The sequence below is a fragment of the Schistocerca cancellata genome, chromosome 6 (genome assembly GCF_023864275.1).
Source record: "Schistocerca cancellata isolate TAMUIC-IGC-003103 chromosome 6, iqSchCanc2.1, whole genome shotgun sequence".
Taxonomy (NCBI): Eukaryota; Metazoa; Arthropoda; class Insecta; order Orthoptera; family Acrididae; genus Schistocerca; species Schistocerca cancellata.
In genome coordinates this window covers 325,457,467-325,474,808 of record NC_064631.1, presented here as the reverse complement: position 1 = coordinate 325,474,808, position 17,342 = coordinate 325,457,467, and the positions used below count along the sequence as shown (strand labels likewise).

Below are 17,342 nucleotides of genomic sequence, written 5' to 3'. Positions count from 1 at the left end.
CTTGTACACAGAAGGATTCTTGAACATCTTAGTAAATACAATATTCTCAATAAAAGTCAATTCGGTTTCCAGAAAAACATCTCAACAGAAGATGCAATATATTCTTTCACTAATGCAATTCTTGCATCAATCAATAACAAAATGTCTCCAACTGGAATTTTTTTTTTACCTTTCTAAGGCGTTTGATTGCGTGAACCATGAGATTTTTCTGAGAAAGGCAGAATTTTATGGATTAACTGGCGAAGCAGTGATGTGGTTTGCCTCCTATTTAAAGGACCGGAGACAGAAAGTCATGGTAAACGACGCTAATGGGGAACCAGTGTCTTCTTCTTGGGGCACAATAAACTGTGGAGTCCCACAGGGATCTATTCTAGGTCCTCTACTTTTTCTTATTTTCATAAATGACCTTCCAATGTGTACAAGGGCTAAGATAAAATTTACTTTGTTTGCGGACGACACAACAATTCTGACAGACAATTCAACAAGTACTTATCTTAAGATCACTGTAAATGCAATTTTTCAGGAGACCTTTAACTGGTTTACCTCTAATGGATTATCAGTAAATTTTGAAAAAACTCAATTGATTCAATTCCATACAGACCAAAATATTGAAGGTGAGATTAATGTTAAATAAAATGATGGGAATTTAGCAAGAGTGGAGTCAAAAAAGTTCCTGGGTCTACTTGCTGATAGCAATCTAAAATGGTCCTTACACATTCCTTACCTATATAAAAAAAACCTAAGCTCAGCAATTTACGCTATTCATGTGATTGCTTCCTTCAGAGACTTAAATACTTTGAAAGCTGTCTATTTTGATTATTTTCATGCCCTGATGGCCTATGGAATTATTTTCTGGGGAAACCAGCCACAGGCAAACAAAATCCCCATAGCCCAGAAAAGAGTAATTAGGATTCTGTGTGGTGTCAATTACAGACATTCCTGCAGGAAACTCTTCCAAGAGCTGAGAATACTCACAACAGTATCTCAGTATATTTTCTCTCTCATGTGTTTCTTGTGTAAAAACCATTCCCTTTTTTAAATGAAGAGCATGTATCATAACTATGACACTAGGGTAAAAAATGATCTACATCTTGAACAAAAGAATCTACGTATGGTTCAAAAAGGAGTACACTACTCTTGCATAAAAATATTTAATGCTCTCCCTCAGGCAATAAAAATGTCAGTTACTGATCCACCTACTTTTAAAGATCAACTTAAACAGTATCTTCTAAGTAAAATCATTTACTCACTGGACGAATTTATGTATGAGAATATGTCAATGGATTTTGATCTGTTGTAAGACTGTTCAATGCAATTTGTAACTTTTTACAAAAAACAATTCTTGTAAACATTTTATCTATGTAATATATTATTCATTGTACAACCTATTATTATAAACAAATGTCTCAAATCTATGTAAATGACACGTTCTACACCCAAGTGATTTATCACTAATGGGTCTACAGAACACAAATGAAGTAAATAAATAAAAATAAATGAGATTTTATTGCTGAGTCTTGGCAGTTACATATAAGTACTAATACTTCTTTTGGGCTCAGCTTTGATTCTCCATTTGTCAGTTCCTCACATTTATCTGTTATTTCAGTGCAGTCTGGTTCTTTGACTGTCAGGTAGTCTCTGTTTTCAAATATCTGAAAAATTCTAGGTGTCAACTGGAATATAAAGTCAATACAAGTGCCGCACTGTTTAATGATTTCTCAAAATAAGAAATATAGCTGAGGCTTTTGGGTGTTGTGTTAGACAGTGTGTGTCAAAGTTTATTGAGGCCCTACTCATCATCATTATTATTATCAGCATCTTTTACTGGTATATTATGATCCACTTAAACTCCAACATCTCACAATCCTGGTTCACAATTGAATTCAATCTTCTCTTCCAGATTGCTCATTGATCCAGAGACATCATTTCTTTCAATAGGCTTAACCTTCAGGCCCATTGCAAAAGTATACCCACACATGTATGCTGTAATGTAAAAGTAAATGCCATAATTACCAGTGTGAGCACATTAACACTAATCATAATTTCGTTTTAGTGTACATTAGAATAACTTACAAAGCCTGCTTCTCCCTGTTAACATGTAAAGTGATTTGTTCCACATCCCAGGAGACACTCCTTCAAAAAGGCATTTATGGAATGACATGTGTAAATCAATGAATGATGAGCAGGTGTTCCACCAGAATATTGTCACTTTCTAGTGATACAGTTCTGAGAGTTTGCGCAGTTTTGCTGTAGTTCTTTGTACTTCTATTTGAGTCCACTCGTAATTGTTCTTCACTTTCATCTGATGTGTGAGGACAGACTGGTTCTCTGACTGTTAGGTAGTCTCTATTTTCAAATATCTGCAACATTCTAGTTGTTAGATGGAATGTATACCTGAGAAAAATACTGCATAGTTTAGAATTCCCCAAAAGCATGAAATATAGCTGAGCCTCTTTGGTATTGTGTTGAAAATTGTGCATCTGTGGTACTTATCATCATCATTTACTGGTCCATTTTGATCCATCAAATACTTTGGTAGTACATTGGATATAGGATTCATAAATATCTGAACACAATGAGCAATTTCTCCACCCCAATACTGTGACACTTTAGTGGCAAAATGCTGAGTCTCGGCAGCTAATACAAATTCTGATAAATGCTGCCTTCTTTTGTGCTCAGCTTTGATTCTGCATCTGTCTGTTCTTCACTTTCGTCTGATGTGTTAGCACAGACTGGTCCTCTGGCTGCCAAATAATCTCTGTTTTCAAATACCTGAAAAATTTTAGTTGTTAACTGGGCTACACAATGGATAAAAGTGCTGCATTGTTTTATGATTTACAAAAATATAGCTGAGGTCATTGGGTATTGTGTAAGATAATGTGTGTCACAGTTTGTATTATTTCAGTTGAGCTCTTACTCATCACCATCATAATTAGCAGCAATATTTATTTGTATATTTTGACTCAATTGAAGTCTAATACCTCAATATTTTGACACCTAATCAATGACAATCCTCTCCTCCAGATTCCACACTGATCCAGAGACATCCTTTCTTTCAATAGGTCTAAGTTTCAGGCCCACAGCAAACGTCAATCTTGTGTTAGTCAAAGATTTCCTCTCATTTGCCCATAACTGTAATTTTCAAATATCACATCACAACCCAGCCCACACTTACAACTACAGAAAGAGCATCAAACCGTTTCTATAATGGTTCCAACTCATATCCAGAAGAGATGACTGCCTTCTTACCCAACACCACCTCTAGCATCACCTCTCAATGTTTCAAGAAAAATTGTTTTGAAACCTCAAAACTTAACAGATTTGAGTATTGAACTTGATGCAGCCTGGAGGCAGACCACTCTGTTTCATTCTTCCTGTGGACAAAGGCTCTACCACTGTTGTAGTTGATCATAGGGAATATGTGGCACAGGGAATTTTTTCAGCTCTCAGATACTCTGGCATACAGAACTATTCTTAATGATCTCATTCTTTCCTCCACTGAGCTGCAGAAGCCCTTAGACCATCACTATTGTCTACACAAAACTCCTTACTCTTCCTGACTCTTACAGTCTTACCTTCTACCTACCCTCAGAAATAAACAAAACAACTATCCCAGCCATCCCATTGTGTCAGACTTCAAAGCCCCTCCAGAATGCATCTCAGCTTTTGCTAGGCAATCACACATGGCCTCCAATCCCACATAAAAGACATCAACATGTTAAATGCCTTAAATCCATTTCCACCTCTCACTGATCTGGAACCTGCCTTGTAACTATTGATGTAACCTCAATTTGCACCAATATCCCACATATATATGGTCTGTCAGCTCCAGAACTCTATCTCTTCCAATGCCTCCCATAAGTCCCCATGAAATCTCATTTATTATCACATTAGTCAATTTCATCCTTATTCATAATTACATCACATTAAATGATCCAGCTTAACAAAAACATCATCAGTACGTCTATAAGAACCAAGGTAGCCCAGTACTATGCCAGACTTTTCATCAGCAACATAGGAGAAGCATTCCTCAACACCCAGAAGCTGGTTCCATAGCTCAGCAGATTTACTGATGGCATCTTTGTAATTTTTTCTCACAGGAAAGAAGATTACTTCACTTTCTGGGAGAGCTTAAGTGCTTTCTGTAATTGAGGTCCACTTGGTGCTTTCCCAAATCCAAAATTGTTGGCTGACATTGACCTCCATCCCACTGAAGTGCACATCCATACCTCAGGCAACATGAAACCAACCCATAACCAACAATACCTCCACACTGACAGCTGCCATTCTTTCCATGTCAAAAGCCCAGGCCCCTACAGCCTAGGCACCTATGACAAATGGATCTGCTACAATACTGAATCCCCCAACAAGCACATCATTAGCCTTTCCCAGGTTTTATTCTCTTGAAGCTGCCTCTGAATACTTTTTTTTTAATTCATATCTAAGAACTAATCAATAGATGATATCTACAAATTCATCAATAGATGAATTCTTAGATATGAAGTACTAACTGTAAAAAAATAAAAAATAAAAAAATAAAAAAAAAACACATCCCTTCATCATAGGCTCCAACCATCACAGCACAATAAATCTGTTTGGTAGATGGATTTTGAGTACATACACAAGAAAACTGTAGTCAAGTGAGTCTCAGTTACTTTTTCATCTCTGAATACTGGAATGTACCTATGATGTTCTTTTAAAATTTTATAAAACATCAAGTAAAAAATATTTAAATAATGGGACCTCTCCTGAATCTCAATAGACCTAAGATAATTCTGGGGCTCTATAGTGGCAGTCATTTTCAAAATGAGGCTAGAGTTGCTATTTGTCTCACAAATGACATTAGGTCACGCTTTATGCAGATTACATATGGTCTCATTGTTCACCAGCAATTTATAAAAAATAAATTCCGTAATAGGCCCAAAGGTTTGGAATGTTGGTGACCCTAAATTGCCTTGCACAAATCAAGAAGCTATGGTAAATTGCAGTTCTTGTAGTCCTGCTTGGGCTACTTCCTCTTGTAATGTTCAGACTAGGACATTTGCAAGGAACTGGTCGTGTTATATTGTGTGTCTTCATCGCTCTATTTTTCTCCTAAATAACCTTTCTTCTCTAATTCTTTGTAGTACTTCCTGGTTGGAAATGTTTCAGAAGATTTTATTTAATTTTTGCCTATAGTCCATGATTCACAGCCATACAGTTCTATGCTCCAAATGCGGGTCTGGGCACATTTTTCCTCACTTCAGTATTTATGTTGTTTGAACAAAGCATTTTTATTTTATTCATGCGCATTGCTTTTGCATCTCTAATGCTTTATTCTATACCTTCTATGCTTCTTCCTTCAGTTATCTTACTTCCCAAATATTTGTGTGATCTTGTTTATTTTACTATACTTACCTATAATCTTCAGTTTGTGCACATCTGTTAGTATGGTAACCATAACTCCAAAGGTTCTTTGGAGATTTTTTCATCAGAAGCTATCACATCTATGTCATCTGCAAAACTACACATCTGCATTCTTTCTCCACTTACTTGGATACTTGTACAGTCTTCTTTGTACTCATTTATTGCATGTTTTAAGTAGATGTGGGATAGGGATGGGGACATATTGCATTCTCGTGTAACAACTTTAAGAATTCTAGCTTCTTTTACTGTATATCTTACCTTTACTATCCTTGTTTGTTCTTTGTATAGTTCTTTACTTATATGAACAAAGCATTTTCATTTTACTCATGAACATTGCTTTCGCATCTCTAATTATTTATTCTACATTTAGAATTTCCATTATTTTCTCCACTGGGCAGTGTCAAACCCTTTCCTGAATTCTACATAAGCTACGTAAATTACGTATTTTGTTATGGGGGTGACATGTTTCAATTGGTGACATTCATTTTGTTCCCAATCAAGGAAACACAAGGAAACTAAGTCAAAACCTCACGCATTGCAGCAACTACAATATAACTAAGGTGGGGCACGTGCTTGTCACATCACCCAGTAAAAACCTTTTCTCAACAGCCAGCTATTCAAGTAGCATATAGTACATTTTGAGGCTACATGAGTATCACCTGAAGCATGGGCAGAGCTTATGGTTAAAGAGGATTGGTGGTGCTAATAATTTCCAACTCTGGAACTCTAGGTTTTCTAACCTCATGCCAAGACAAGTTAGTGAGTTCCAGCAGCACATGTTGCTTATATAATGGTATGGATATTATGACTATGCAACTAAGGCATCAAGAAACTGCACAAGCTTTCAAAAGTAGCCTGTTTTCATATACTAGCCAAATTTTAGCTGTTAATTGGAATGAACATACTGGTGTGTTACAACAAAAACATACTGATTTCTGTTTACCCACAAAATTTTGGTTACTAAGAAAAATTCACAATAAATATAAATGCTGTAAATCCCCATACTCACTTCTGATTCAGCATCTGTTCGTTTTTTACTTTCATTTTCACTTGATTCCTCAGGACACTCTGACTGTCTGTCTGCAGAACACACTGGGTTTTCACACACCTGTAATCATATCATTAATAGCTTGAATGCACAGTTAACATACATATTTTTTACTTTTCCACTCACCTCTGATTTTTTATTCGATTGCTGTTTACTTTTAGCTTTTCCCGGTTCCTCTGGAAACACTGGTCCTTTGGCACTACAATAGACTCGATTCGCCCATGCCTGGAAATGTTTAATGTGAAACACACAAACACATTCACTCATACACATGTGAAACACACACACACACACACACACACACACACACACACACACACACAGATAGAGAGAGAGAGAGAGAGAGAGAGAGAGAGAGAGAAGATAGTAGAGTTTATTCACCTTCAAACATTTTACATGTTACTGATGTAAATATTTAGGTATAAGGTAAGAGACATGAGGCACATAAAATTTCATGATATTTACATCAGTGACACATCGTTACATACAATGTGAAAATTATATATGCAGGAACCAACAATTTGTTGAAGCTTAGTACAAGAGTAATTAGTCAGAACTTTGTCATTTAAATCTGGTTGCTCATGCCCTTTTATGGTGTAGTATGATTTCTTCTTAAACCACACTGGTGAAACAATTTTAAATGTGCTGTAGGGAACAAAATGAGCAGCTCTTGGAAGTCTACTGAAAAATGTGAGGCGTAGATACTTGCAGCTGTGGTGTACCTTAGTAATTGATTGTCCTGTTCTTGTGTTCATGTGTAGACATCCTACAGTTAAAATTATTTAAATTCTCTTTAACACTGTGAAGCCAACTACACATACAAAGGCTAAGTAGTGTCATAATATTGAGCTCTTTGAAGTGATATTTACAAGATTCTCTTCGAGTAATTGCTGCTATGCATCTGACAACCTTCCATGCCATTTGAATACAATATTTTTCTGGGGCAGTTCACCCCATAAAAGAGTTCCATAGATAACATGGGAGAGGAAAAATGAAAAATATGCATGCACTATAAGCGTTTTGCTTACGTTGTTCCTCAGTTTTGTAAAACAGATAAAACACTCGAGACAGTTTGGAGAACAATTTTTTTATCTGTGTGCTTTGACCAGCTGAATTTCTGATCTAAGTAGAAACCTAACAGTATAATTATTTTGTGATCTTCGTTGGAGACTCTTAACTGAAAACAATGTCTTCAGTTTTATTATTGTTAATTTTTTAATAATTTGCCTGGGACCCATTAGTACATTGGTCTATTGTTATATTTACATTATGTCACAGCTGCTCTAGGTCATGAACTTGTGTTTTTAAGAGTTGTATCATCTGCATACAGTACTGCCTCACAAGACAAGAAGGGGGGTAAAGGTTTACATATACAATAAACTGGAATGGATCCAGTTCCAATCACTGTGGAATGCCTTTTGTAACAAGTAAAGAGTCTGATCTTCAGGTGTTTACAGTTAACATCTGCTCTCTGACCCAATAAGGTGAAGAGCATCCTCTCCAACTCTGCAGTACTGTAGCTTTTTATAGGTAACCTATGGGAGAAAATATCAAAAGCTTTGCGAAAATCCAGGCCTGTTGCACAAATTGTTTTCCTACTCTAAAACAAATCATGTACATATGTACTTTTGTAATGATGGTCTCAACTGCTATGTAGGTGGAGATATAAAGTCTGAAACCATATTGTGCTGGCTCATCTGTGTGTTCATGCAATGTTCTATAATTTTTTATATGACTGATATGAGCACGATGAGACAATGGTTATAAGGATATGTTTAATCACCTTTTCTATGTACAGATTTTACAATAGTAATTTTAGACAATTTTGGAAGATTCCTTCATGTAGCATTTGCTTGATAATTTCGGTTAGTGGCAATAGAATTTCTATCTCTATATTTTTGTTACATAATTAAAACATAATTTTAAAAGTCATAGAGATCTTCTGCTTCTGAATTGCTAAGTTTGGCAGCTGCTTCAATAACATGACTGTAGGATACACGAGACAAGCAGAAGTCATCATATGACTTACTATCTAGAGCTGGGAGAAAAACTACAGCATTATTTTCATCTTCAGTGAGATTTTTATTTCAGCCAAAACTGGTAAAGTGCATGTTTAAGATGTTTGGTTGAATTGGAATGTTTTTATGATTATATTCAGAGCTTATATCTGTTTTAATAACTTTCCATGCTGCTGTACACTTATTTGTTGAACTGAGTATATAGTTGTCATTGGCTTTCCTCTTGGCTGCTCTAATTTCTGATCTATAAACCCTTCTCGCTGCTGTATAAATTTCTTTCTCTGCTAGAATCTGTTGCAATCATTTCCCCTCTATGTTTGCTCAGATGTGGTCTGTACTAGTTCCACATTTCTTGAAGTTTATTAGACTGGTTCTACTTTGTGTGATTCTTGTGATATCTGGGATAACATGAGTCAAAGCTTTCTGTAAATAATTCTAAAAATTTCTGTGTTGATTCATTGGCAGACATTTCATTAGTGCCCACTGCACCCCAGGTCATATGGTTAAGATTGGTTTTTAAGATTCAATTTATGTACATTGATTAGTCTGATTACCCTTCCTAGTTCTGTATATCTTTATTCATCCTGTAAATTGTGATTAAGTTCATTGTTTGTACAAACAATATAGGATAAGTCAGATTTCATATAGTACAAAGAAGTTTATACATACTGTGATTTGCAAAACAACAGTCAATACATATTGAACGCTGGTAACATAATTATAAAAACCATAAGATGATTGACAGAATAGTATGGTTAAGAATAATTATGTGATCAATTGCACCATATTTCCTTGGTGGTCCAGAAACCCAGAAACAGAAAAGAAGCAGTGGTCAAGTAAGTATTCTTTTAGTTTCACTTTAAACTTAGGTAAATTTTGTATCTGTTTCAGAAATAATGGGATGATTCTATAACATAAGCCAGTATGAAACACTCCTCCCTAAAACGGTTTGTACTTACTGAACTGACATGCAGGTAATGCTTCTATCTAGTATCATGAGAGTGGAAATCACAATTGTGCTTGAAGATATTTTCTTCTTTTAATAAGCTTATTTTTACAAAGATTAATACTTCATAGATATAAACAAACAAGAGGCAGTATACTGAGGCTTTTAAATATTGGTCTACATGAGACTTTGCATTTGGCTGTATTATTATTCTAACAAACTTCTTTGGAGCCTAAATGTTTTTGTGACACATATGGAGTTCCCACAAAAGATAATTCCATACATTAGTATTGAATGGATAATGCCATGGTACATTGTGACCACTGATGCGTGACTGGTACTTTGTGAGAGGTTTCTTACTGCATATGCAAGTGTATTTAGCTTTTTATTTACGTTATTCATGTGCACCTCCCACATCAGGTTACCCTTTATATGTATACCCAAAACTTTTGTCACATTCACAGATAGCCTAAGACAGTTTTTATACCAATGTTAAAAATTGGTATTGGCAGATGGAATTTCTGTGAAGTGTGAAAATTGACCAACACAGTTTTTTCAGAATTTATTACTAGCTTATTTATTGTGAACCATTGTGTTAAATCTTGTATTACACCTGCAGCTGGTTTTTGTCGTCCGTCTTCATCACATGACTTAATCAGGATATTTGTGTCATCTGCAAAAAGTACTGTTGTCCCTTAGTTAATTATTGTTGATAGATCATTAACATAAACAATGAAAAGAATGGGCCCAAGGACTGTCCCTTGAGGGACTCCAAACTGATTTTCTGTGCACTACTATAAAAATTAGAAATTCTGTGAATTTTTATGTTTTTTTTGTATTTTACTTGAGTAATCTCTTGATGACTATGCAGGTAAGAGTGGATCCACCAGTTTGGTATGCCTTATATTCCATAATTTTCTAATCTGCAACATGATGTCATGAACAGTTACATCAAAAGCTTTTCTAAGATCAAGTAATATGACAGAAACATGTTGTTTATTATCTGCTGCCAGTTAGAAGTTCATATAGGAAGGTATAAATAGCTCAGTGTGTTGATCTGCCAGTTCTGAATCCATGTCCTGAATTTCTTTATTTAGGAAGGCTATTAGTTTTCTAAGAAACAGTTGAGGGGCTATCTGTTTTGTTGTTTAAAGGGTGCCTAAGTCACTGCCCTGCATGATCTGAAATACTAAGGTTCACAGTATTAAATTCTGTTTTATTTCACTGTAAGTTGCAGATTACATTATCTAAATGTGCGCTGAGCCTCGTGGGCTTGTAATTTAGACAGCAGAACTTTAGTAATCTTTGTGTGTCTAATAGGTGCTTCAAACAAGTCTCATATCTAATGTCTGCATTAATATCACCAAATATAGAATTGTATAATTTTTATATTTTAACCCTAGAACATAACTGGTGACCCAAATTGAGAAGCAAGTGTCCAATGGATGGATGGATGGAGAGGGTTGTATGGGCACATGATGGCAAGGTCTTCAGCGCCCGCTCAGTAACAGATTGAGACGGGTGTCAAGAAAATACTCAGAACAGTAAGATAAAACAGAAGGTAAAACACAGGTAACAAACGTGGGACGAATCATGCTGTCAGCAGTAAAACATGGACAACACAAGGAGCAAGAGTATGTTGGGAAAACATGAAGATGCCAAAACAGTAAGCTATTTGCCCCGAAAATACTGGCCTGAAAAACACTGGCCTGAAGAACACAAGTAACGAGAATCGCTCAAGGAAGAAGAGTATTCGCCAAGGACCAACTGCTTCCACTGGATACACATGTGGCATACTAAAATGTTTTCAGATATTTTTCTCAGATTACATTCATGTTCTGTGTTTGTGTAACTATTGTTTGTTTTCAAACAATGGAAAATTCAGATTCACACAATTATAGTTTTCGGCCATTAAGGCCTTTGTCAGCAACACACACACACACACACACACACACACACACACACACACACACAAGTCTGCAGTCACAGACAACTGAAACCCCACTGGAATGCAAGTTGCGCGCGTGTGTGTGGTGTGTGTGTGTGTGTATTGTTGACAAAGGCCTTAATGTCCGAAAGCTATAATTGTGTGAATCTTCTTGTTGTGCCTATCGCGACTCAACATCTCCGCTATATGGTGAGTATCAACTTTCCTGGCATGCAGTCATTCAAATTATCGCGTAAGAAGTGATACAGTTTTCTCTTGGGTTCTTATTCCATAGTGTTCTCGGCAGTTAAAATATGTATCGACCCTTTTTGTTTGTGAACCTATAAGATGAGAGTTTTTTATTTAATGCCATGGAAAGACTGTGTAAATTGTGAGGTGCACTTTTCTTTAATCTTCCTACGATAAAAGATTCTACGGTGCTTCGCTTTTAGCCATTTTCATGGTCAAACCTATGGGTGGTAGTTGAATCAACGAAGGTACGGGTATGTAGAGGTTCGAAATTAGCATAGTATTCTAGGATTACGAGCATTAACTTATCGTCAGTTTTTCATGATTTTTCTACAAATAATTCTTTCTTATTTCTAGGAGAGTGGCATGGGTGTGTATCGGTGAAACAATTACTAATGGAAAGGAAAAAATCTAGATGAGGCCATTATCTAGAAGTGGATGTCAAATAATTAATGATTATAAATTTGCAAAGACCAGAGAGAGAGAGAGATATTCAAATTAATTGAGAACAGAAAACTGTATAGAACAGTATACCACTTGTAGCTGATTGACACCACAGAGAATCACAATGGACCATACTGCTCCATTCGCAAAGGGGTATCAACACTGTAGCACTTCAGCGAATCTCGATATGACTGCATCTACAGTTCAACAGAACATGCAATTCTGAGTTCTAAAATGTTTTTGAAGGAGTCTCACTTCAAACTGTCCAACAGTATATTTGATGCTACAGTGATGACCTCAATCTAGCAAATTCCACTGTTGACAGTCTTGTTGCATATGAACACCAAATGTGATGATTTGAGGGCGTCACTGGAGACTAGTCCAGGGTGTTGGTACTGCCTTTCCTTCAGTTGATTCCATGTGACACATTCCAGTGGGTCTATGGCTAGCTAAGTACGACAAAAAACGGTCAAGTCGTCTTTGAATGCCACTGTTTCCTTGACTTGCTAAATCCCCCGTAATTCTTTTGCTATGAATACGCCTGGGATTATTGATGATTTGTGGCCTTGCATACAAAACTGCAGAACGGAGATTCCCCCTGAATAATCCAGACGCTCTTTGATTCCATGTAGCAATATCTAAATGGTCTGACTGCATCACACAAGGCTTCGTACCATACTGTAACGAATTCTCAAAGTCAGAGATCATGTACAAATCTATATGGTAAGGTACCTGTAATTTTACTAGCTGTATTGTATCGTCACGTAGGCTTACCGTATTAAAGTCCATTTCAGTCACGTGCAGGCCCACTAAAATCATTCTTGATGTTGCAGCATCCACAAACTTTATTGTATTTTGATCGAAGCAAGCATAATTACACTTTTCCAAATGTGCACAATGATGTGTCTCTGTAATTACGGCCGCAATACGTTTATCTTTCTCGATTACCGGTACCGGTACGGTACTAATTAATGATACCAACGTTCTTTTATTACGTTGCCCTATTTTCGTTTTTGTGATGGAGGGCCTATGTAAATCAGTATGGTACCGGTAGTCGTATTAACTAAAAGAAACACTTTTTTAACCTTGTTTCACAAAGTTTGTGAAACAAGGCTAAGAAAGTGTTTCGCTCAATTAATAAAATACAGGAACCTATCCTGCAATGTTTCACCAAGAACCCACAGCTGATCATTTAAAATATAGTAATTAAAATGCTAACTATGTAGGGTACATTTTTAATCTATCAGACGGTAATGTACCTGTCTACATGCTGTTGAGGGCGAAACCAAGCGTTTTAAGCAACTGGCCATTTTAGCATACAGTATTTGACTTATTTCACTTCCTAGCTTTTGCTCGAAAATTTTTACCCGCGTCACTGCAAGATTTCATAGAGTAGCCTAGACGCTGTAACTGCTTACTCTGTGATGTGCAAGCATTAACGAACAAAAAGTTACGCGAGAGTAAGTAGGGCATTGTTTCGTCCAGTGTCATTTCCATAAAATGTTTTATCTGTGCAGCAGCTGTTTTCCTTCCCCTCGCTTTGTGGCGCGAGATGGTGATAATGTTTGCATCGTTTAGTATTTTTTTCTGCAGTATTTCAAGGAAGAAGTTCCTATCCAAGTGAAGTACGTCATCTGAATGTGGACTACATGTATTATATGTTGCCCTATCGTATAAAACAGCTTTTTTCAAAGATGTAGCAAGTGTCCAGGATATTCCTTTCCCTTTGCAAAACCGAATTTACGTTAAACAGTTACTAAGTGCATAACTCATATAAAATATCTTATGGAGGTAGATGTTCTGCTTGCGAGTTGCGAGCAGAGTACTTGATGAAAAAATACATTTCGGGAACGCACTTTTCGGCAACAAGAGCTTCAGAGTCGTAACTTAAGCAGAATTATTTTTCCAACTATAAATTTTTCAGTGTAACTAAACCATGCACAATAGTACTTTACAGCTGAATCGAAAATGCATCTGGTATAGCTAACATTATGGCCAAAAGTGTTCATACGGTACCTGTACAAACTTTGCACTACTCAAAGAGTACGGACATGACAACTTGCACATCAAAATATCTGTAATTCTGATCATCTGTCCAAGACGTATGTCGAGGGCGGCTCTACAAACGGACGAAACAGGCAGCAGTTTAGGTCGTAGGATGTTAATACAGAAAGGGTACAAACTGAAAGCAGCAAATTAGGTTATACTTTAATTCACATCGCTAGCGGTGTTGCGTCCTCATGACGTTAATATAAAATCATTACGAGCACACAGCAGTCTTGCGATCACGGAAGTACTAGCCACTTCAGCCCCCTCGTCATGACACTAATCAGTCAATAATGTCGCAGTAACAATGGATAAATTTAGTTCCTCGCTAAACGGAATACACCTAAACAAAACGTGATAACGTAAATACCCACGTCCATATTCTGCAGACTGTTGTGAAGTGCATGGCAGAGGGTACTTCCTGTACTCATTCACGTGTAAAGCAAGGAAAGAATGACTGTTAAACGACTTAACTGAATCTTGTCTTCGATACCATTAGGAGAGCGCAACGTGGGGTGTTATAGTAGTTTATATTCCTAGATTTGTCATTTGAAGCTGGTTCTTTAAACTTTGTAAGCAGACTTTCTTAGGACAGTTAGCGGCTATCAAGTGCCTGCCTGACTGTTCAGTTTCTTCAGCATCTCCGTGATACTTTCCCATGTGTCCATTCATGCTCCTCTGTGTACATTCGATATCCCCGTTAGTCCTATTATGGCACGGGCCCCACGCACTTGAGCAATATTATACGATGGATCCCACGAGTGTTTTGTAACTAGTGTCCTTTGGAGACTGATTGCATTTTCCTAGAATGCTACTAATAAACCGAAGTCTGCCACTTGCGAGTGAGCCTATATGATCGGTTCCATTTTAGGTCCCTACAGATTGTTACAGCCAGATATTTGTATAAGATGACCAATTACAGTTGTGAGTCGTTGATATTGTAGTCACAGAACAATACATTTTTTTTTCATTTTGTTAAGAGCACAGTTTTACGTTTCTGCACATTTAAAGCAAGTTCTCAATCTTTATACCACTTTGAAGTTAACATCGAACTGAATATTTGCGCAGCTTTTTCAGAAAGCATTTTCTTATAAATAACTGCTTCATCCTCGAAAAGTCTGAGTTGAGTATTAATATTGTCTGATAGGTCATTAATGCAGAACATGATCAGTAAGGTTATCAATATTACACGCGCAAACGAAGTTGACACTCCGCGCGTTGTCTGATGGGAGCGACTGTATATGGGAAATGCCTTTAAGGTCACCCTCAACATCCACAGTGCTGAGTGTCAACTTAGTTTGCAGATACAATACACTTCCCTGGGGTGCAACTGACGTTACTTCCACATCGTCAATGACTCTCCATCCAAGATAGTATGCGGTTTATTCCGGCCTTCCCTACCAAGAAATTCTCATTCCAGTCACAAATTTCTCGTGATACACCCAATGATCGTACTTTTGATAATAATCACAGGTGTGGTACTGAGTCAGGTACTTTTTGGAAATCAGGAAATGTCCGTCTACTTGGCTGTCTTGATCCGTGGTTTTCAATCTGTTATGTCAGAAAAGTGCGAATTCGATTTCACATGAGCGACCTTTTTGGAATCCGTGCTGTTTGACATGGTGGAGTTAATTCTGTTCGAGATATCTCATTATGTTTGAGCTCAGAATATGTATTAAGATTCTACAACAAAGAGATATCAATGATATTGGACGACAGTATTGTGGCCCATTTCTGCTACCCTTTATGTAGATGTGTGTGAGCTGTACTTTCTTCCAAACATTGGGTACTTTTATTTGTTAGAGCGATCCACGATGGATTAGGATTAAGAAAAGGGGGCTAACTCGGTCTCAAATTACCTATAGAATTTGATAGGGATTTTATCGAGCCTGAGACTTTGTTCGCTTTGATCAATTTCAGTTGTTTGTCAACAACACTGACACTAATCCGTACATTACTCACCTATGCAATGGTACAAGAACTAAAATGGAGCGACGCCCTTGAATTTTTCTTTGTAAAGGAACAAATGGATTTCAGCATTTCTGATTTTGTTTTGCTATTCTGAGTTTCAGTTCCTGTGTCGTAACTTTGGTATCATAGACAGTCTTTACATGCGACCATAATTTCTTTGGCTCTTTTGTTTGGTAGTTAGGTCATATTCTGCTACGGTAGTCGTTTGAAGGCTTCACACATTGCCCTCTTGAGAGCCAAATGCTTTTAATTCGGCATCTCCGTATCTATAGCCCTATGCTTTGTTTTAAACTTGTTATGCTGTTGCCTCTGATTCTTTATAAGTTTCATTACAATGACTGCATACCACGGAGCATTACTTCCATCAACTGCTCTAATAGGTACATGTAGGTATGGTCAACAGTTCCTCTTAACCTGAACAACAGTTCTTCGAAATGTCATTTCCAGAGCTAAATGTTTCGAATTCCTCACGCAGATACGACACTAATGCCTCTTTATCTATTTTGCTGAATACATAAATCCTTCTATTTGCGTTTGTATTTGGATGTACTTCCCCAGAAGTCACCATTTCAGTGGGTAGGACTGGACTACGAAACATTGTTGTCAGGTGCTGATGCCTGCTACCAAAAATCAGACCAGCACAGGGAGTCAGACCGTATCAGTGCTTATGCCCACCATGGCAACGTCATTCAATAACAACAATGTCTGTTTACACAGTATAGCTATGCGTTCAGTCCAACTGACAGTTCTCTATGTACCTTTCGTAAGCCAGCCAGGAATTGTTCAGTGGGATAGCAATGCAGGTCTCAAGTGCCCTTGCACCACATGATGCATGGCCTCCTGCAATGGCGTCTCTACTGCTTAGCATTCCCTATGATGTCAACCAGTGGGGGCAGGAGTCCTGCCAGAGCTACTCAGGTATCTAATATATCTAGCCGGAATATGCTTCTCCACTCCATTTCCGGCGAATCTGCAGGACTGGCGGCAGGCGGATATTCTTGTCGTGGACAAGGCCCTATGTGGTATCAAATCCTCTACCTGGCGCATAGGGTCAGGAAGCGTCCGGCATTAAGACGTCGCTAGTCTCCACAAACACGCCACTGATCATCCGGCTTTTCTAACATGTGCAGCGGACGAGCTCACTGGGATTTAGACGGGCGAATTTTATTATGATTCATTCGGAACTGGAATTATTGTCAACTCAACCCTGAAGTTTTATCTCACAAACAATCGATATCGGCGGCCTGGTCTAATCATTGCGACAGGCAGAACACTCAGCCGCTACTG

General features: G+C 37.4%; 1 protein-coding gene across 1 annotated transcript in view; it reads right to left on the bottom strand.

The window, feature by feature from the left end:
• Positions 1-12,918, bottom strand: part of LOC126191542 (uncharacterized) — a 62,715-nt gene extending 49,797 nt beyond the window's left edge. The window contains exons 1-3 of the mRNA XM_049932447.1: positions 12,813-12,918; positions 6,581-6,679; positions 6,416-6,514 (exon numbers count right to left, since the gene is read on the bottom strand). Of these exons, the coding sequence (XP_049788404.1) occupies positions 6,416-6,514; positions 6,581-6,679; positions 12,813-12,857 (243 nt within the window). The 5' untranslated portion in view covers positions 12,858-12,918. The remainder of the gene's footprint in view (positions 1-6,415; positions 6,515-6,580; positions 6,680-12,812) is intronic.
• Positions 12,919-17,342: the final 4,424 nt, after the last annotated feature.